Consider the following 22,984-nt stretch of genomic DNA (forward strand, 5'->3'; position numbering starts at 1 on the left):
ACTATGCACCAGGGCCAGATGGAATACATTCTCGGGTACTAAGACTCGCTTTCCTCTGGCATGGTACCTATGGATTTGAGAAAAGCTGATGTAATTTCAAAATGTAAAAAGGGATTACAATCTCAGCCTGACAATTATAGGCCAGTAAATTTGACATCCATGTGGGCAAATTATTTAAAGGCTTGTTATGGGATCGCATTCAAAATGTTGTCCTGGTGAATCAGCATGGCTTTATAAAGGCAAATTTGATTGCTCTTTATGATGCGATAAGTAAGATGCTTAGCAATGCGGGGTGGTGGGGCAGTACGTGTGATATATTCGGATTTTGCCAATGTCTTTGATGCAGTGCCCTACAAACGACTGATTTCTAAACTAAGGTCTGTTGGGCTTAATAAAGTCGTTTGCACATGGATAGGAAACTGGCTACAGGATCGGGTACAGAGGGTGGTTGTTAATGGGACATTCTCTGCTTGGAGTAAGGTTCTTAGTAGGCTCCCTCAGAGCTCTGTATTAGATACAATTTTTTTAACTTAGGTTAAGGCTTTTTAAGTAATGTATCAGTGTTTGCAGATGAAACAAAACCATGCAGCCCAATTCATTCCATCCAGGATGCAGCATTTTACAGCAGGATCTTGATAAACTGGCAATCTGGGCAGCTAAGATTCAATGTTGATAAAATATGCAAGCCACTTATACCCTTAATGGGACTTCACTGGGACCTTGGAGTCCTTGTAGATGATAAACTTGGCTGTATCAAGCAATGGCAATTAGCAGCTTCAAGGACAAACAGGGCCTTGAGCTGTATTAAAAGGGACTTAGATTCGCTAGAGGAGGGGTTATTTTTCCAATGTACTACCTACATTGGCCATTTGATCCTTGGCAGCCACTATAGCAACACTGAGATGCTACTGAAAAAATGCATTATATTTGATCTGTCATGAAATACAAAACGAAAGGTGTTGCTCCCTATGTTTAAATGAAACATACTTTGTTTATTTCATGATAGATTAATGGCTCTGACTTCCTGTGATTAAATGAACACAAGTATGAAAACAATTTTTATGGTCACCTTTTGAGTTTTTCATTTCTGTAGAGTTAAAACCTCGTATCCAGCCATGCTTTACTAAGGACATTTCAAATATCTTTCTTAGAGAGCATGAACGATGTGGGAACAATAATCTTGTTCTTGAGATTTCCGTACAATAGTGAAATATTATATTGTGAACTTGCCTTAAACTAAAAGTAAGCCCTTTAACATATACTTTTGTAACAGAGAACTACATAATAAATCTTTAAACTGGGAGGCATATTTTTTATACCCTGTATTTTCTTTTACAAACTTTAACAAGTTAATACCACATATTTACTGATTTATAGCAACTTAAGCTCCCTTTTGTTTGCATTGTGCTCATTTTAACAAAACTCTCAATCTTAATAATTTAGGGGCAAATTCACTAAGAGTTGCAGAGTTGCGCTAGTGCAGCCTTCACCACACTTCGCCTGAATTTTTGCCAGGCCGCCGCTAATTCACTAAAATCCGAAGTTGCGCTCAGGAGGCGAAAGGTAGCGAATTTGCGCTAGCATAAATTCATCAGGCTAAGCGAAGTTGCATTTGCGAAGGCTAATTTGTATACTACGCCAAATTGAAATTTGAATGGACGTGTATGCTGCAGCGCATACAGAACACTACCCAAGACCAGGGAAACTTAATAAAAGTTTATATAGGTGTTCTAATGCCCTACATATGTGCCTACAGTATATGTAAGGTGCCATATATTAACAAATTTTGGGGGGAAGGTGGGCACCCTAAAAAAAATGTCGCTCTTTTTAAGCCTATCACCCAAAACACTTTGAGCTCAGTTAAAGTTCTTACACACACTGGAACTGCTGCTGATGAACTTGCATATTTCAAATATCCGAAAGACTTTGATCAACTCTTTCCTGACTTCTCCAGTCAGGAAGAGGTTAATAAACTGAAAATGTTTTTGAACTGTTAAAAATCCCTCTGGAATCTTCAGTTCCATATATAGTAAGTAATTTAAGCAAATGTATTCATTACTGAGTTGCATGCTGTTCTGTACCTGGTGCATGCAGGTAATACAGAGAGAGACGTACGATAATATCTTCAGAACGATGTTCAATGGAATGTACTGTACCTTATAGTAAAGTCATTAAGTAATTGATTCTATGTGAGACAGTATGTTTAGGTAGTAGAATGGCATCCTATGCTAAGCACTCCTCTTCAAACTACAGCTCTTGCCCTAATTCCAAGCATGCCTTATAAACACGCCTGGCAATCTGGGCAAGATTGCAGGTTGTGATGGAGCATTTAGCACTGTGTTAGCAAATTTATAAAAACCGTCTTTATTCACTATAAAATGATATAAAAATATTTTTTTTTATATTCACCGATACCTGAGACAGCATTCAATCCTTCTGTGTGCAATGTGACAGCAGTTGTGCAAATGCACTTAACTGAAATAGGCAATATCTATTGACTTTACTTGTGTCTCTTAAATGTTCCATTGTAACTCTGACAATAATCATTGGTGATCTAACTATGCCCACAACTCTAATTTCTCTGTAATTAAAATTCTTGTGCTGTTATTCTTGCCATGTGTCACCTGGATTTATTCCAGGCAATACCTTGACAATACCGGTGTGTTGATTGTCCCATACTATTACCTGAGCTTCAAAGCCTTTACTTATATATCTACTAGCTCCCATTACCCTGCTCCGCTGTTTTACTGGTCTTTGTCATCATTTTCTAGTAGTTAAATTGCCTGGGTGTTTTTATAAAATTGCACTATGCCTTAGGAAAAGGAAATGTATAATCACTGGGGGTGGCAGTAATTAAAATTGCTTTCCTGATACCCCAGGCCAGTGCACCTGTTCCCTAAAAACTGCATCCACCTGGGGTATTTATGTAGGAGCTCAATTACTGTTCTTCTGCTTCTTTCTTTTCCTCAGGTCCTGGAAGGTGCACAATTCAGTTTTAAAAAACCAACACGATCAACATGGATTTCTACTAGCTTAGTAAACATTAATAAGTACATGGTACTTTTTTTCAAAAATAAAAAAAGTATTTGGTCACACTTAGCTCCATAAACATGCAGAGCATTTCCAAAGGAACAGATTTTATCTAGACATTTGCCTCAGATGGTTCACCGTCTCCCACCAAATCAATCAATTTAAATAGATATTTCCTGCTTCTATTGCCATTGAAATGAGAGCTGTGGAATGATGTTCAGTGGTAGGCACTCTGTAATCTTAAAAATGAAAGAACATTTACTGAATATACTGTGTGTGAAATTAAATAACTTTACTCAGTTACTCGGTTTTTCAAAAGGAATCCCTATCTTGTGTTATCACTGACCAATTGGACCTTGAGTAGTTTAGAATTATTTGTAGAATGAAGATTCTGACCCGTTCCATGTAATTTTATATACACCTTTAAACGTTCATGCAGTGCCCCCCCCCCATTCATTGCTTTGTTAAATTAGGTGGGCCTTTCTCTACTATGCCTTAAAACTTTGTTGATATACTTATATATTTTTTATTAGACATACAAAGTCAGTAAAGGAAAACCTGCCAGGGATTTCTGTGCTGTAAACTGTATTGAAACCTGTTCCAATAAACATAATTTCTAACGGGAAGGACAAATGACGATACAAAAGCGTGTTCAAAACAGCTTATTTTATTTATTCTTTTTTTTCTTTTCAGACAAACACATTGATTTCTGGACCACAGTAGAGGATGGAAACCTTTCACAAACGTATTTATTTGAAAATACAAATATAAAATTATACTTTCCACATCTATGATGTGAGAGACCCCCATCCACGTAGTAATTTACAACAAGGCTTCGAAAAGCCATACACAAAGACCTGAAAGATGCAATGCTTGAGAGAAAGAGAGAGAGAGATATATATATTTATATATAGATACATACATATGTATATATATAAAAAAAATAGTCACTACCAAAGTTCTCATCAGTTCATACTAAAGTATAAAAGTAAGGGCTAGGTCTGCCACAGTGCCATTAAGGTTCATTAGTGAACAGATACAGTGGACCACCATCAATGCTTAGTTCATTTTCATGAAAAGCTCAGACTCTAGAACTCATAGAATACAGAAATTCTAGATTTGCAAGCCAACATCCGGTCCAACAGATGCACACAGATCTTGCACTGGGTGCTATGTGCAGTATACATTAAGCATTGGTGACATTTTTCTTCTATCTACCCTGTTAGATCAAACCCCCCCCCCCACTGAAGAAAAATAAATCAAAGAAAACACTTAAAAATAAATAAAGAAACGTAACTATTCTCAATAACAGTACATTCTGATTGTTCAGTGATTTAAGGTGGGCAACTCACTCAGGTAATGGTTTCTTGAAAGTCTTTACTTTTCAGCATTTACTTTATCTTCCTTAAACTTTTTGGTAAAACTTTTTACAGTATATTGAAGTATTGCTTAACATACAGAACTCTTGTAGTGTCAACAGGTGTAATGGTCAAATTCTGAACACTTAATGAATGTTTGTACAATGTTTAAAGCATGTCTGTATGAAACTACCAGTTGATGTTGATAGAACTTCCTTCCATAGACGATAGAGCAGATCTGCCATGTTCTGTAGAAAACCAGATTAAATCGTTTACATACACAATACATTCCTCTTAAAAGGGAAAACATTTGTTTTTCAAGTTAAATACAAGTTAGTGTTATTGTAAACAATTGTACTACATCACACATAAACCATGGATGACTTCCATTACCAATGTTATACACTATATTGCTTTAGTCTTGTTCTTGTTGCATTTGTGTACAGCAAGCATTGACCGTTGTTGGTGGCTATGTCCCTAGCCCTCATTCACACACTAAGGATAAAAAATGGCATTTTCATAGTGAAAACAAATAATGATAATGGGGGAGAAACATTAAAAAAAACAAGTTAGTACACCTTTCAGGTCATCATTGCCAAGAGTTACCCAATGAATGAACTAATCTATTACAATGTGCCGCATTCATCAGCTGTAAATGGCTGTACAAAGAAAAAGACAGTAACAGAGCCATGCTACCTTAAAGTCCAAGCTACAAGTTCAACGTAATGTGAACAATCATGGAACCTAGGGAAACTAAAAAGCAAAGGTCAGGCTTCATTTTAACCAAGGTTATCGTGCTCATGTTAGCTTTTCAATTTTGTTTTGATTGAATGGGAGCTACAAAAAAAAAGTGTTATCACTGAAAACTTAATAGAATGACAAAGCGTTGTTTTGTCATTGTATTAATTAAATATTCTTTAAGAAGAATTTGTTTATTGATGGAAATTGCCATATATTTCTAAAGCTGTGTTCCCACTGTCAATTTAACTTACCCTTTGGCATAAAGTCCCATGTAAATGCTCTGAATGTCTAATTTATTTCAGTGTTTAATCCAGAATAATTTCAATAAACTTGCCGAAATGCAATGAAGTTGATAAGAAGAAACTGCCCCAAGTCTGTGGAAACTGGCATAAACAGTAATTTTCTACACATTTTACCCACATTGTTATTCTTAGAATGGGTGCTAAAAGGTGCTAACGTGTCCATGTTTAAGTAGTACATGATTTTGAATAGCCTATGCCAATTGTTCTTCACATGAGGAATGGGAAAGTTTAGTCACTATAAATGTATTACAAGTATGCCTTTCATGGTACAGAGAGGTAATTTTGTATTAAAGATATACACTGGTGTATCTTTGTTTTACTCCAGCACTAGGAAACCATTACTATATTTTTCAAAGATTATTAAGCAGGCCAAAATAAGAACTTTTTGATAAAAGGACAACTCTCAAGTAGCAAGTTAAGGTGCTTTCTGACAATATTGTTATTTGTAGTGCTACCAATCAGGGGTGTAACTACAGAGGCAGCAGACCCTGCGGTTGCAGGGAGGCCCAGGAGTTATAGCGGCCCCACGAGGCCCTCATTAATATACAATTTCAATAAATATTGGCAAAACAGGTCAACCTCTAAACATTTTGGGGCCCCAATAATAATTTGCTGTGGGGCCCAGTAATATCTAGTTATGCCACTGCTACCAATAGCTTATTTAACCAATCTAGCTAATTAAAAAGCACAGTTCAGCATTCAGCAGATGGCTATGTACACTTTATGTTCTTGTAAAATATCTATTTTGCTGCTTAGTTTGAGTTTAATATAGTCCCACCACTGTGTTGGAGTCAGCCTCTATTTTATGCAATTAGTAAGCATATTGGAACAAAATGCTTCATTAAACCATTTATGCTAAGTTTGGAAACATCTCCAAGGTGATGCAGTGATGTCACCACCAGAAACTTTTGAATGGCATAATCTTGAAAGAATGTTTTATACTTAATACATAGTCTAGTGAGTATGACTGCAGCATTGTCCAGCAGACCCTCAGGCATTATATCTATGAACTGAATTATGAAATCTGTAAAATGTTTTCCACCATCCAGATTTATCAAGGTTAGTTTTTTCTAGATACTGTATGTGGAACAAACTGCATTTTGTTTTAATTTAAAACAGATTTCTAGCTGATATCTGCAAACTACACAAAAGCCTGTGGAAACCATTACTTTATCGCATCCACTGGGCCATGAAAGATTTCCCCGGACAATATTACTATATATATAGAACGTTGGTATCTTTGACAAGAAAGTAAAATATGTATATTAAGCACTATGTCTACTGTTTTATATTTGTTGGCTGCTAAATGGAAGAGTGTTTTATGAAACATCTGACAATGTTTAGATTTTAGCAGTCTCTGGTATCCTTATGTTTTTTGAAGTATACTTGTAGCGTTATTTTTTTACTACATTAACTGTGTTTTGAGTATTCTCTTTGAAAGTATGAATTTACACATATATTCTGGGAGATATATCATATAAACAGAACAAAGCTGCTCACCCATCTCTACCTTTGCACTTGCCACTCACTACTCTGCATACTCAAATCAACTGGGTAGGGGATCAGTTGCAAATCGTCAGCTTTTCAAGCTGGACAAAGTGTAGCACAAGAAAGTCTGAACCCAAAAGATATGTTCACTTCAATATGTAACTGTGTAGTTTAAAGTAAGAGTGAACCCCTCTTTGTTTTACCCCATTTTACAGTCATTTCCTTTTAAAAGGATACATATAAATGAGTATAGAGTCTTGCATTTGTGATTGAATGTGTCAACATATATTTCTATAAATTATATTCCATTAGTTCTATATGTAGTTTATAATACATACAGTATTTCCAATATATACAGATGAAGCCACTTGGATTTGTGAGTTAAATGCGTCATGACTCAGAGTTAATTGAAGAAACTGTGTTATCTAAAGTTATCTTAACTCATTTAATGCATTTAACCTTTTCATTAGCATACCAAAGCACCATTGTTCACAATGGTGAATGCTTTAATTAGATGGGATGTTGTGTCACAGTTTTCTGTGTTAAATGAGATAAATGGGATATCTGTGTTTAGTTATTCTGTGTCAAACAGACAAACCAAAGTGGCTGCATCTGTAGTTTAACCATAACACCTGCCATGATCCACCTTTGCAGCTGCAGCTCTATATTTCTCTGTTTCTAGGGCCACACCCGTAATCTGGGGTCATTTGGCTTTTATAAACATTATTTCATAAACATACTTATTTATAAACATTTTTAGAATGCCACAATGCCCCATCTTTTGGAGTTTTTATTGCAGAATTTATTCATGGTTGATTTTTTTTGTGCATCTAAAATTAATACCCCAAAATTTCAGATTTTTCAAAAGTCATTGTACAGAATAAAAATGATAAGAAGAGATATCTAAGACTGCTAAAATTGATCTTTTCTGAGCTGGAGGTTGGTTAGATTCTACTATGTAGAATTTATTTTTTATGTTTCTATTGAATTTAACACAATAAACTTATATGTCTCTTTTTTGTGTCTTTTTTCTTCATATTACAGAGGAAGAAGACTTAAAAAAAAGTTGAATGAATAGAAATGTGTTAGCACTATGGAGTCTTGTGGTTTAAAGTTATGTCTTTCAAATAAATTGGCTAAAAATAGAAACACATAGTGCAGATGTCTGAACTGACAAGTTTAAGGCAGACACCACCCAGCAAATAATCTTTCCTGGCTTAGCTCCACATAATTTGGCCTGATCCATTAAGGAGCCAGCTACAAAAAGACAATTGCATTGATTAGGGCGCTGAGGCTGTGTATGTAGGTAAACTCTTGGTGTATTCCAAATAATAGGCTGCCTATTAACGTGCAAACTATGGCTGCTTGTTCAGTTTGCTTCAGCAATGACCTATAGGCAGAAAGAAAATTGCAAACTAACCCTACTTGCAGTTTTTCTGGTGTAATGCTATTCTAAGTATCCATAATTGTCTCTGCCTCCCCTAGCTTTTCAAGATGAATCCTGATGACTATGAATAAAAGATTATCAAAACTGTAGGACAATTTTCTGTAAATGATTTCTGTATTTCCAGGAATAAAAGGATGCTTTATATAGGAATAAAGAAACAACACATTATTTTGTTGTAGTAAAGTCAGACCTAGAAATCCTGTTGGGATGTATTTAAATCAATCAGCAATGGCATTTTGTTTAACAATATAATTTTGGCAACAGAAGAATAGAGACACGACCCGTTGTACCTTGAGTAAAATAAAGGAACCTCTCAAGCTTTGTGTTATGGTCAGTTACAAAACCATGGAAGTACTAAATGAATGGGGACTAGAGCAAACCTTGGTCTAGGTAGCCACATTTAAAAACATAAACGGTTCCACAGTATTTGATATGGGCAAATGGGGCTGGTTAAAAGTTATATAAACATCTAGAACATAGTGACACAGATTATTGATTTCTTTCGAGCATTCTTAAAAAAATATTTGTTTTCTCTTAGTAAAATCATTTTATATACCATGCCTCCCTCTTTTTTAAAAAATAAATTAAAAAAATCCAGTTTTTGCATATATAGCATTAGCATTTAAGGTAGTATGGCATTCCCCTTTCAAAATCAAGGGAGGGAAGGGAGATCTACAAAATGCCTATTAGAGTTTGCCAGCATTGTAGCGTTATGAGACCTTTGGTTACTTGAAACCACATCAGATCAACAAAATTATTTAAAAAAAAAACTGCTCTGAAAATTATTTCTTAAATTAGAGAAAGTTCTATCCTTACTGGTCCTAAATCTGAAGTACTACATCTATTTTTTCTTTAATGTTAATTACAATACACCTACCAAGAATTACTATAAGAGAAGGAAATTAATTCAGTACATTAGCATCAGGACAGCACGCTTACACAATTGCCACTATACACACTGCTAAGATATATTGAGGAGAAAGAAAGAATATTCTATGAGGTGACTGGGAATGAAAAAAATGTTATATGTATGTATATATATATATATATATATATATATATATATATATATATATATATATATATATATATAAAAAACACACATATATGGAAGTACAGTACATCATCAACAATGACAAAATATTTATCTTTTTTTCTTAAAAAAAATCCCCGGACTTTAAAGATTAAACCACAGGGAAAATATTTTCTTTTTTTTCCTTTTTTTTTTCTTGTTTTTTTTTTTTTTTTTAAATAGAACGGTTTGGTTTATATTTATACATGATTAAATTTCCATATTAAAAAAAAATACTAGCATTTTGCTTTTATTAGAGAAACAATTTGGAAATGTGCTTCCAGAGTTTCATTAACAATTGTGGAAAATAATAAGATAAAAAAAAAAAAGTTCCTTTTAAGAGAGCATTTTTTTTCTCCACCTGTTGCTCATCTGCAGTATTGATTCTTTTTACTTCTATGTTATCGCTACCTGTTAGTAACATTTATAAAAATAGGAGTGCAGCAGCTTTTGTTTCAGAAATGTAGCATTCAGTGTCTTGTACTTGCTGTACAAAAAAAAAAGTACCAATTTTATACATGTAACAGTTACAAAGAAAAAAAACTTGGCATATATTAAAAAATAATATCCAAACAATATGTTTTTAATGCCAAACATGCCAAGTTGTACTTCTATGTCTCTGTTATAGGTCTATTAACTGATATTAAAAAACATTAAATTAACATATCCTTCATATGCCTCCCAAAAGAGGATGAAACATAAAACAGCCAAATAAACTTGTGCAAATCGGAAGTTGTCAGTTTTTCCTACCAGTCACAGTGCAATGATGTTGTATACCTTTGTTTTTATTTCTACAATAAATTAATCTTTCCTCTTCCCCATTGTGATACTTGGAGCACTGAGGTATCAAAACAAACGGTTTGCATTCCTAAATTTGTTAATAGAGAAAACAGAGGTCATGAAATGAAACAGATTGAATGACGCCTTCCTTACATGGCGTGAGTCCGTTATTGGAGACAACGTTTATAAATGCAGCTCTAGAAGAGAAATAAAGATTTATAGAGCAGCTGAAATGATTGGACAGTGATGTATTCTAATTCAAAATATTGAGCAAAGAAACACAAATGGTGTGCTTCGATTTTTTTAAATATCAAAAATGTAGCTTCATTTAGAATCCAGGTGAAATGTTTTTCCTTTTCCTCAAAAAAGAAAAAACTAAACTTTTTTAAGCTGTGCACATAGTTTAAATAGGTAATATGCTGGTATGACGCTAGTACAGTTATCAGGTCTAAAACATCTACACGACAAGCTTAACAGTGTTAATCTAGCTAACAGGGCACACCGTGGCAACTCAGTCAGGGTTTAAAATGCTACTTTCCATCCCGTGGTCTGTCCAGAGATGCTGCAGGATTTTGCCCTTAAAAAAGGTATTTTAAATCTCTTTCACAAGAGTGTACGTGTTGTTAATGGAAGAATATTTACAGCATCTTGTTTTAAGAATTACTTTCATAAAACATTATAATATCACCTCCCTCAACAAGAAAAAAGCACTTATAGAAAACCAAGGACTCAAAAAAATTATTGTCCTTAAGTTATTGCCAAAAATAGAGACCACAAAAAAAACAGAAAAATAATGCAATAATTCTATTCACTTTAGTCAGCTGCTCTTTTACATTATATACATCTTGAAATTAAAACTTGACTTTAGTACCAGACACCCCTACATGACACTAGTTTTTAAATTGTTTTTTTTTTTCTTTTTTTGTGCGACATACCAATGCTTGCAAATTCTGTTAAAATCTATAAAATCTTAACTATTTGCAACAAGCATTAGTAACCATGTTAAAGAAAAAGTAAGCCATTAATAATGATGCATACTATGGTTAACTTAAAACATATGAAATCAACTAAAATGGAAACCCCAAGCTGTAGATCCTTAACCCCAAATGCCTGAATACAAAGGAGAAAAATAAAACACAAGCAATAATGAAAACAATAAATGACTTTTGCACTTGCTTTTCCCATATGAAAAAGCTGTAGATTATTTAACACAGCAGGTTCATGAGATGACGAGATGTACTGTAGTTCGCAGAATGCCACCTCCGATATTACGTCTGCATATATGTCTTGTACTTGTGAGGACAATGTATTTAAGAGCCGATGACATTATTCTAACAAGGGAACATTCAAAAACTTCTCCCAGTCTTGCTTGGGCATCCAGACAAAGTCTATAGAAAAATAAAAATAAATGTTTTTGTAAAAGAATATTCAAATATCTTTCACATATCATATTAAAAATATTTTTTTCTTGAAAGCATAATGATTTAAATGTAATTAAATAATTAAAATGTGCTTCAAATATATAAAATTTGTAGCTGCACTCTTAATATTTATTCCCCAAAGGTGTATCCGTTTCTGTAACAGGACATGTTTACTTAAAAAAAAACAACATTATAGAGACTGTATGACAATTTCATTCACCGGTGAACCCTTATGTGCCAGATAGGCGACTGGAGGGGGGCCACATAGGTGCCTCTCCCTTGAACGCCCCTTAAAGTGTTTGTTCACCTTTAAATCTATCTTTATTATGATATAGTGATATGTGGCAACAATTTTCAATTGATTTAAAATTTTTATTATTTGTGGTTTTTGAGTTATTTAGCTTTTTATTCAGCAGCTCTCCAGTTTGCAGTTTCAGCAATCTGGTTGCAAGGGTCCAAATTACCCCAGCAAATTTGCATTGATTTACAAAAGAGACTGGACTTTGCATTTTTTCCCTGCAGGTAGTAAAGACTCCTCAATAAAACATATTGTATTATCCTGTGTAGAGCTTAACTGAGTATATTTAATCACTCAGATAAGTTTCTGCTCCAATGAATTTTATGATTTCAATAAAATGCCCATACCACAAACACCTTAGAGATGGCGTCACACTTTGCCATGTTAACCTAATGCTATAAATCACAAGTATGTATGAAGTTGTGTAACAAAAGCCAAGTATACAATTATAACACATTTTACACCACTTTCTACTAAAGAGTCTTTTATCTGATTGAACTACTGTATACTATTGCCTTTTGCTAATTTAGAGAAGAGTAAAATAATGATATGTTCTGACGCCCTGTTTTCTTGATGCCACTTGAGATTTAATGAGATTTAATGGATCAACACTTGTGGCCAAGCTGTTATCTGTTTTCTGCACAACCTTGTAAAGCCCTTTTGATGTGCTCCTATATGTTTGCCTGGCTTGAGTTCTGCCTGCTTATCTGACTTTTGTATAGGTCTTGGACTGGCACCTTCATATTCTAATTATGCTGCTGCTGGCCCCATCCATTGACCTGGCATATGATTCTTTACTTTTGCTACTACTGCTACTTTCACCTCATATACAGAGATTAGATCTCAGAAAGTTCTTCCATTAGAGAACATTACACCAGAGCTTTGAAAGAGCAATTCAAACCACTGATCTACCATACCATCATAAAGAGAGAGCAGATATATGAATTGCTAGCAATTAAAAAAATTACACCAGCAATTAAACGATCATTTATTAGTGTAAATTAAAGTAAATTAGCAAGCAAGTGTCTGGTAGGGGGGTTGTGTACAAGTTTCCATTGCCGGTGGTGAGCGAGTAGAAGGTGCTGAGCCAAGTGTCACAAACACTACTTTGCCTGGCTCAAAATGGTTGACAACTGTTCTACATTGCTGCGTTAAAAACATACTCAAAAACAAATACTCCAAAACAAATTCATTTGTATATTGGAGTAATATATAGAGAATTTAGTGGACAGTCATCTTTGAAAATGCGCTGTTATACATACTGTATATTATGATATGTTAATTTACATTCCAAAGGGAGAAAAAAAGGAAAAACTGAAGTACTAATTATTCTTACTAACAGTTCATAGTGGGGCCACTAATGGCATAATGTCGCAAAGGTTTGCACAAGGTAACCCATAATAATGAATCAATGTGTAGCATTTACTGGTCACATGTTCAAAAGCAAAAAAAACTTTTATTGGCTACTAAACCTGGTGTGACTTTTATTACTTTAACCATTAAATGGCTTACAGAGATTCACAGTTCACAGATTAAAGGAATGTATGAAGTGATAGAAGAATTTTAACATCCATTGCAATGTATGGTAATAGTTAACTTCTCCAATTAACATAACCTAATTGTTTTCCATTATCCAGGTATATATAATTTCCTGTTTAAAATACCATAACGGAATACTGGTTTTAAGTGGTGTTTCCTTTTCGATAATTTACTGCACAAGAGTACCCGCTGGGTCCTTTTATGAAGGACTAACCATGGAATTAAATTAAATGGTACGTTTAATACTTAATCTTTATTCAGGAAGAAAACATTAATTTGTTTACTTGAAACAACCATCTGACAAAGACTAATTAGGCAAATTAAATATGTTTGTACAATGCCCTGAAAAGTCTATATCCAAAATCAGAGGCTGAGGGTGGAGTGGGAGAAAAGTGCCAACAATAAGTGGGAAGTGACAAAGCATAAAACATTTTTTTACACTGTTTGTTACTCAGTCAAGGGAATATTTGGAGTTAATGAAGAACAATTCTGTAGAGGTATACAATATGGTATTTTGAAATTGTGATGCTAAAAGGTATAGACACGAATAATATTTTTTAACTAAAAAGGAGCATAGAGTTCTCTTATTAGAACTGCAAATATGTCCACCCATCCAAGGACAAAGCTAAGAAATAGCATATACAGTGCCTAAAGGTCAGGTTATGTATTCCTTGTCCTACAGAATGTATACAAAACACACACAGTGCACACGACTCAAATGAAAACGGATTTTTGATTTCCAGAAGCTTTGATGTGCCTAAACTGGCCTAGAACTTGGGGATCAGGCTTGACAAGGATCCACTTACTTGGTGACCTTGTGAAAAGAAGATGTTCTTAAGTGTATACTCTGAGCAAGTGCCAGGAAATGGGGCACGAAAAGCATCAGTAGTTGTTTAATACACTGTGCCAATGCTGACAACTTTTATGTTTTTATAAAAATAAAGGAGATTAAGATTTTAACTGGATCCTGGAAATCATGTGAAAGGCAATGACAGATGTCCCTTATACAACTGGAAGATCTCTTGTTAGCCTTGAAAACATTTCCATTTGCCGTAGAGTCAAAGGTTCACTTTACCGTTTAGAAAAAAAACGTCGTACATATAATTTATGTGCAGATCCAATCAGCACTGGAATATACTTTGCTGAAGACCTTTGTTGTTTCTTTATTTTTCTGTAAGGAAATTGTTTGACAGTGTCCTAAAACCATTGCACGCTGTATCAAGTAGCTTTATGAACAAATGCATTTTATATTATATTTTATTGCTGAGAGAATACAGGAAAACTGAGGTATTAACAGCCATTTAACATAATGCACTGGTTATTCTCCACTGCAGAACACCTTTGGAATTAGTCAATAAACAACATTAGAAATCATCTCACCAAGAGTGATGAGAAGGTAATTTAATTGCTGCTCAAGGAAGCAACTTCCAATACATCCTGTGAAATATTGCTGAATGCCTTATACTCGGTTTGTTTAGTGTGATGGGATACAGGTATTATACTGTGCCCCAAAAACTAGTGTAATATTCACAAAAAATTACATTGATTAAAGTCTTGTCTGCCTTTTTTTTTGTTTGCAAGGGATGCTAAGTTACCTTAAAATTAAAGTACACGTACTGCATATAAAGCATTAATATACATTTCAAACCAGAGTTGAGAACATTAGTTTTTTTTTCTCCAAAAGCACTAAGATGTTGACCTTTTATTTTTGCGCATGTACACACCTTTTTTTTAGCCTACTGGCCCTTGTGCATGATCAAATCTCGTTTGCTGATCTAGATACTAACATTACAGCACACAAGCATTGGTAGGCAACAGAAAGGAAGCAGGAATAGAAGGAACATACACACCAATCAGCACTAAAAAATAATAAATAATAAGCTCTTGCCAGTCAGTGTATACCTGCTTTGGACGCACATCACCATAGCAAACACGTGACTCGATTGCTATTGGTGCGTGTGGAAGAAAGAGTGGGTATTGCAGGGGTCAGAATTAGCGAGTGGCGCTGTTCAGAGGAAAAGGCGTATTCACATTCTTAATATATGTGCATTCACCATGATTAATCATAACTTATACACATGCTCGAGGTCTTGGTCTTGGAGCACGACAGCTGCATTATGAGATTTATTTCTTTAAGCCTGTGTTTTTTCTAAAGTGTGGTGTTTGAACAGCTCTACTGCACACAGCACACACTGGAGGTGTGCCTTTCAAATGAGTTAAAGTGATTATTAGACTTTCCTTGTTATTTAAGAGAGTGCAGAAAAGCTCTCTACGCTATCAAAGTGCCACTACTATCACCTGGCAGAAGGATGGATTGAAGGTCAGCTCGAACTAAGGCCTGAAGTATAGCCCTGATTGGGCCTGAGTTAAAGTATTAGTAGGGAATGTATGTGTTGGGACATAAAAGGGTTTTACAAAAATGGTATTAAGAGAAAAAACTTTGGGGCAATTGAAACAGATTTATGGGCAACAAAGAACATTCAAATTGATTTCCAGAAGGTATAAAGGTTTCAAAAGAATAACAAGTGGATACAATGTAAGAGTACTGGATTGATCAAGAAGAGGTTTGTAGAAAAAGGAGGAGAACTTGTAACTGCCAGGCAAATTCAACCTTAGAGTCAAATGCAAGATGCTAAAAGAAGTCTCTAAGTACCCCAGACTTTAATCACAGGACTTACAGGCAGCTCTCATCACTTATGCATGAGCTTGCATGAGTATAGCATTAGAAAGGGGCTGCACAAACAATGGCAAGTATGCCAGGAGGAAACCTTTGTTGTTAAGAAAAGACTAAAGTTTGCCCATGAACACCAAAGGCAAAAACCAGTTTCTGGAACAGTGTCCCCTAGATAGATGAGCTAAAGATAGAGCTATTTACCCACAGTGCCAAAAGAAACCTTTTTTTAAACAAATGTAATGCTTGCAACATGACAATGACCCTAAATATTCCCCTGAACTGAAAAAACAAGGGGAGAAGGGTTCCAGACTGGCAAAGTTAAAGTCTGGATCTTACTGTTAAAGTGTTGTGGAGAAATTTAAAACAGGGTGCAATAAACCCCTTAAAGACTGCACAGCAGAAATACATCTGCAATGGAGCAGAGGGAAAAATTAAAAAAATTATTGTGTTTGCTTCTATCAAAGAGGGTAACAACAGGTATTAGAGCCAAGGGTATACTTGCCTTTCCACAAAAGAAAATTGAATATCTGTTATTATTTTGTTGAATAAATGATTGGAGAGTCAAATGCTCATGGTTTTACTGTTCTGTTACCTTTATTTAGTGTTCGAATCAAAAGCTACTGATAGGTACACATATGTTAAGAAAGATATACATTTACGTGGGGTGTACTTTTACACATGATTGGTTCCGCTAAAACAGTAGTTGTCTAATGCAAGTGGCCTCTATCCAGTGTAAATCTCTCTTTATCTGAAATATTCAGTACAGGTCTGGACACTTGAATTGAACTTGAAAGAGTTCAAAGAAGGATAATAAACAGAATAATGACTTTAGATGACTTCATTTATGAAGAAAGTTTTGCCAAATATGTGTTTTATTAGGGGGAAAAGTCACCTTCAATCACACAAGAACGAAATACAAAGACATTTAAGATCCGTGAACAGAATCCTTAGGCAACTTATTTTACTCTAGTGTTATGTAAGTGGCCCAGAGCAGAATTTACAGAATGGATGATTGGGGTTGTTCACATAATGTCTAACTATTAACAAATATTTTCCCAAGCTTAAAATCTCATCCTCATAACAAAATATATTCCATAGTATGTTTTTTAAAAATACAATATGGCAACTATGATGGGTATTAAGCCCACTGCTACATTAATCAATACTGGGGGGATAAATTGTGTATACAAAATTAGAAAAGGGTAGCCCCCAAGTTATGCAAGAAATCTAGGAAATCCAACTAGAAATATAAATCAACAGTCATCATTAGAGGAATGTAAGTTACATTCCACATCAGAATTGCGAGTTTTCATTCCACATCAGAAATAAGGGCACCAATATCACACCAAAATAGTTCAGCAAATCTATAATCATTTTACAAAGACATATAATCCTCTTCAATGGAATGGCAAAGGGAGTTATAAAGAATGCAGCAGAATCTAAAAGTGCTAATAAGAAAAGCATAATTGTGCAGGGGGAAGAAGAAAGAAGAATGGGATGTAAGTGGAAAGCAGAAGAGAAAAAGATGGGTTACTTTAGAGGCACACTGTAAGTAAAAATGAAACTCAGGAAGAGGTAGAACTCAAAAGCGTACGGAGGAAGAAGCATTGCTATTAAAGAAACTAGAAGGAAGAATATGGTACAAGAGTACAGGAAAAGGTTAGAGCCAAAGGTAAAAAGTAGACAAAGAGAGTGGGAAGAGAAGAGGAGAAAGGTAAAGTCAATTTGAACAGTGATATAGGAAAGAATGACTGTAATCAAAAATGTTTACAGAAGCACTTGAGAAGACAAGGGTGGGATATTGGAGAGAAATTAGGATAATGACAGGTGGGAAAAAGAATAAAAAATACAGCAGAATGAGAAAAAAAATCAAATAGAATTGGTAGGAAGAAGGAAGAAGTGAAGTTGGTTTGGGATTCTAATAGTGCCTATGCAAACACTATAACATTAGGACAAGCAGATCCTGTGAACGATTCAAAAAAATGTATGAGGAGGTACACTTTTCCTGCCATGCATGGTATATGTACCCCTCAGTGACCATCAGTTTCTTAATCTTGCCATTTTAGCAACCAATATACCTTAGCATCTGCATGCAGCATTGTGAAATGCTTTCTAAAATAAAATATTATATTATTTTTTGTTTCCCCACACTATCAAAAGCCAACAGGGGCACATGACACAGAGCTCTTTAATTCGCCTGTATTGCCTTTACATTTGTGTATACCCTCTGAGGGAATCTCTATTATATCTCCATTATTTGAAATCCATATCTGTAATAAAGTGGGAGACTACATGGAAACTCCATTATGTTCTAGGCGAGCAGCTGGTTTAGAGCTGATTAATATCTAGAGAAACACTAATTTCTCAGTGATCCTTTCCCAATAATATAGGAAATCCTAAACAGAAACAAGAGAATATATCTTATTTTGTCTATGCAGTAGAAAACATCAAAAAGGAAACAAAAGAAAAATACACATAATTAACACGAGATGTGCTAAAAAGGGCAGGAAACTGGCAACAATCCTAATTTCGTGAGCTAAGGTGATGCCTTTAATTGGATTTGTATAGTCTGAAATTTTTTAATGTCCCATAATTGTCCCATAGTTAGTGGAAAAATGTCATATTTCAACTGCAGTATTGGCACATTGTTTAATTATGCATTGTAGCATTCAGTACACATTGAAACTAAGCTGTCAGCTTTTGTTTAGCAAAGAACAGTGTTTATTAAGAAGCAGTAATGGTTTTTCTTGAACACGTATATCCCTACATTCAATTATGCCCTTGCCTTTACGTAAACATTGGAACATCATTAAAAAGCTTAAGTAGTGCAGCACAAAGGTTCCTAGAATGCCAACTTTAATAAGATAAATATCAACAAACAGCTGGTAAAGAGAATATTGCTCATTCACCTAGAGAAAGTATGAGTTTAAAAAACCAAATCAGACTATAAAACACCTAATTATTAGTCATTTAATGTATTATGTTGTCTTTAATCATATTATCAGGTCCTAGCATGTTCCTCTGTTACTGGATAATATTTGCATTAGTAACTGCTGAGGAAGAAAATTAAACCACATGAACCCATAACTTAACCATCTTGCAGCCTACAATTGTTTTGGCTGGTTGCTTTAACAATCTTTTAAGACTCAAAGATTCCCTGCATAACTCACTCGGTAAGAGAAAAATATAAAACCCTGTTTAGCAATTTGCTGCAGCCTCTTCCATGGAGGCTTGGACTGAACAGCAGCATTCACTGAATAAGCCAAAAGCAAACAGATGCAAGCTTAAATGTTTAATATTTGTTAGGCACTACAGGGTTAAAATGGCATGACAAAACAGAACAAATATAACAAACAAGGCAGCAAATGGTACAAATATATATATGTGTTCATTAAATACAATGATATTAGAATACCTCAAAGTGAGATGGCAACCAACCATCTGAACCGTTTCAATGGTATCCATTTGTAAAAGCCGTTGCAATCAAAGGGCCCTAAAATTGTACAATTTGTGAGTTTGTCAGTATATATTCTGCAGTTGCTCTAGATACAGTTTTTATTGTGGCAAAATCATAAGAATTCCTCCTGCTTGTGATGCCGGCATGAATGTGTATTTTATTTTGTCTTAAATAAATATTCATCATTTATTATATCATTATTTTAACTATGCCTTTAAAGGAGAAGGAAAGGTTAAAACTAAGTAAGCCTTATCAGAAAGGCCCACCTAAATATACCAGTAAACCCTCAAAGTAATGCTGCTCTGAGTCCCCTGTCAAAAGAAACACTGTATTTCTTTCCTTCTATTGTGTACTCATGGGCTTCTGTATCAGACTTCCTGCCTTCAGCTTAAACTTCATTGCCCTGGGCAAGAGCATGCTCAGTTTGCTCCTCTCCCCCCCCCTTCTCTACTGTAATCTGAGCCCAGAGCAGGGAGAGACTCAGGCAGGAAGTGATGTCACACCACATTAATACTGCAGCTCCTATCCTAAACAAACAGAGAGTTTCTTGAGCTTTTTACTCAGGTATGGTAAAACATTCTACAGAATAAATATAGCATTCTAGCTTGCACTATTGCAGCTAATCTATTGGCAATAAAATGCCTCTATAGCTTTCCTTCTCCTTTAAGGACAGCCCAGTATATAATTTCCAGCTATAAGTGACAATCGTGTGATGTATTCTAGTTCTGGAAATTTTGATTACAGATCAAACCATGATATGACCAGAGATGAATATTACAGGCTGCCAATCTGTTCTCTGTACAAAGGAGAGACACTGCAGAAGAATATTAGCATAGCCAAGCAGCAAGCTGAAAGCTCTACTTTTATTTCATTGTTTTAGAGATCAAGGAACTGAGATTTGAAGAGCATAGGGGGCATTTCCAGTTGAAATGAAACGAGACAAATGTGCCAGGGTGAGAGAGGGTAATTAACCCTAGAATTGTTAATCAGTGACAATGTCCTGCATTTGATTAAACCAGATGGCATTTTAAAGTTACTGTAGTGACATGAGAGCCATGAAAAAAGGGGTTCAGCTAGGTTCAGTAAGATAAGGCAATGGAAAGGTTTTTGGGAAAGGGTGCAAAGCGAATATCTGCTGAGACAACAACACAGTTATAAAAGATTTATAGAACTGGTGTGCCACATTGTTATGGTGCATTAGTAGTCAAATGCAGCTTTTGCTTTATAAGGATGGCCTGTGCCATATATCAAACCTTGCTCTCCAGTAAAGTATGGGCGCCAGATATGTTGGTATGTATACATATACATCTTGCCCAATTGTGCATAGTTTGAAGGCCTAATGGTAACAAATAGCATCAATAAAAGATGTATTGATATTTTAAAAATGTATTAGGACCAATTTAACCATTAGAGGGTGTTAGGCCTTAGAATTGTTTTGGACTGGGGTTTTATTTACATACATACATTTAGGGACCATTTTATTATGTTGCGTTACGTTAGGTTAGTTGCACACACTTTCAGTGTTCATCTAGCATTACGATATAAAACATGGCGTCTAGACAATAGAGGTCTCAAGTGCACGGGCTGAACCTGGCAGCTAAATATTTTCTTTAAAGGGTGTTATGATTGGCAGCCTTGAAGACAGAAACACATTCATGCCACCACACAGCAAATACACTTAACTTTTAGAAAATCAACAGCATGCAAAATCAGTTAAGGAAAACTTCCATCCAGATTTCTAAATCACTGTAGCATAGTAATAACATGAAAATGCATTTTCTACATTGGCTGTGCAAACTATAAAAATGTTAGTAACCTTGAAATCTTCAACATTTACCCATTTCAGGCTTTTTAGTTTCACAAAGTATCAGGGAAATACATGCTAATAACCAGCATTCGCTCGTATTGCACAGCATCCTAGCAGTGCTTTGGAACACTGACTTCAGTGTGTCTTCGGTATTAAGTGTCTTACATTAGAAGACTCTTTAGTTGAGGCCAAAATGGAATAATTCATGGATTGGGAGAAGAGCTGCACTGAATTGTATCAAAACAATTATATGCAGTTTTCTCTCTCAAATGGGCAAAGAACACTTCTTAAAAGTTCCTCTAACAGAATCTGCCTTTAAAAGCCATAGAGAAGATAAACATATCTGCAGTAATTTATTGTGCACCAGACACATACAGAGTCAGCAGGATGTTCACTGATATTAGTATGGATTAACGACTGGTCATGCAATACATTGTAGGGCTTTGGCAATGGATGGGATATACTCTATGGGATTTGATATTCAGGGTGAATGGTATAGGTTGCTCACCTTGGTTTACTTCCAAAGTATTAGGAGAAGGATGCTTATCTTGCCCTTAACGGATGAGCAGATATCAGCCAATAGCTTTCTATTACTTTGATAATTCAAGAGACAGCTTGGGCGCTGGAGTGTGCAGTTTTGAAACAGGTCTATTAGCTTGAATAAAACTGAAGTGCTGTGTGTCAATAGGCTAAGTGAGCCAAATAATGAACAATCATGTATGTAACCTCCTTAGTGCCCAAGGAGTGAATGGGTTAATAGCAAATTGCAATACATGGCTGGATGAAAAATAAACATCCACACTTGTCAGTCCTTTGCATGGGTTTAACTGTGAACCATACAAAGTACTGCTCAAGTTTCTGCAGGTTTCTGCGCCGTGACAGGCCCTTTAGGAAATTGCACATCCAGAATCATTGTAGCTTAGCTTGTCTTTGATATATGGCTTACAATCATTATTTTAACACTCAAACCCATAGCTATGCTAGTTTGACAACAGGAAAATGTGATTATAAAAAATATGTACTTGGTACTTACAGCCATTCCGTGGCTAAAGCCAGAGCCTGGTTGTGGACTTGCCGCACTAATGTAGTTACCCACACCGGAGTCCTGGCTGGCAGTTCCATAGAGGTCAGCGACTGGGCCTGGGCTATTTGCCCCTGGGAATCCTCCTGGACGACCCGGGTTGGTGCCTGCCGGGGAAGCAGGTGTGCCATAATTCGGTTGAGCACTGTAGCTATTCAAGACTGGTATGCAGAGAATAAAGCCAGGTATGAGAGTGGAGGCACAGCATGCAGAACCAATATACAGAAACAAATTAAAACAAAAAACTAGAAAAAGAGGGCCTGGTTCCAATTTCTAAAGTTCAGTCATGGCCATGCGGAACAAGAACAAGTACTGAATGAAAACATCAGCCCGCCATCGAATGAAAACATCAGCCCGCAATACCACTAAAGAAGCCTGGAGAAGAACAGCAACCATTCAATGCGTTACTGCTCTAGGAAATCAGTGCCGCCAAACTAACAGAAATCACCAATGCAATAGGCAGATGTTGGTTTCCAGCCCTCTATTATT

The 22,984-nt window shown here is 35.5% G+C and overlaps 1 protein-coding gene across 5 annotated transcripts in view; it reads right to left on the reverse strand.

The window, feature by feature from the left end:
- Window positions 1-8,203: 8,203 nt before the first annotated feature.
- The window catches only part of msi2.S (musashi RNA binding protein 2 S homeolog), a 435,916-nt gene continuing 421,135 nt past the window's right edge, over window positions 8,204-22,984 (reverse strand). Inside the window, exons 13-15 of one of the 5 annotated variants that reach the window (XM_041583047.1) lie at window positions 22,448-22,602; window positions 19,566-19,643; window positions 8,204-11,606 (exon numbers count right to left, since the gene is read on the reverse strand). In XM_041583047.1, the coding sequence (XP_041438981.1) occupies window positions 19,602-19,643; window positions 22,448-22,602 (197 nt within the window). In that variant the 3' untranslated portion in view covers window positions 8,204-11,606; window positions 19,566-19,601. 5 annotated transcript variants of the gene reach the window in all.

The sequence above is a fragment of the Xenopus laevis genome, chromosome 2S (assembly GCF_017654675.1).
Source record: "Xenopus laevis strain J_2021 chromosome 2S, Xenopus_laevis_v10.1, whole genome shotgun sequence".
NCBI classification, from domain to species: domain Eukaryota; kingdom Metazoa; phylum Chordata; class Amphibia; order Anura; family Pipidae; genus Xenopus; species Xenopus laevis.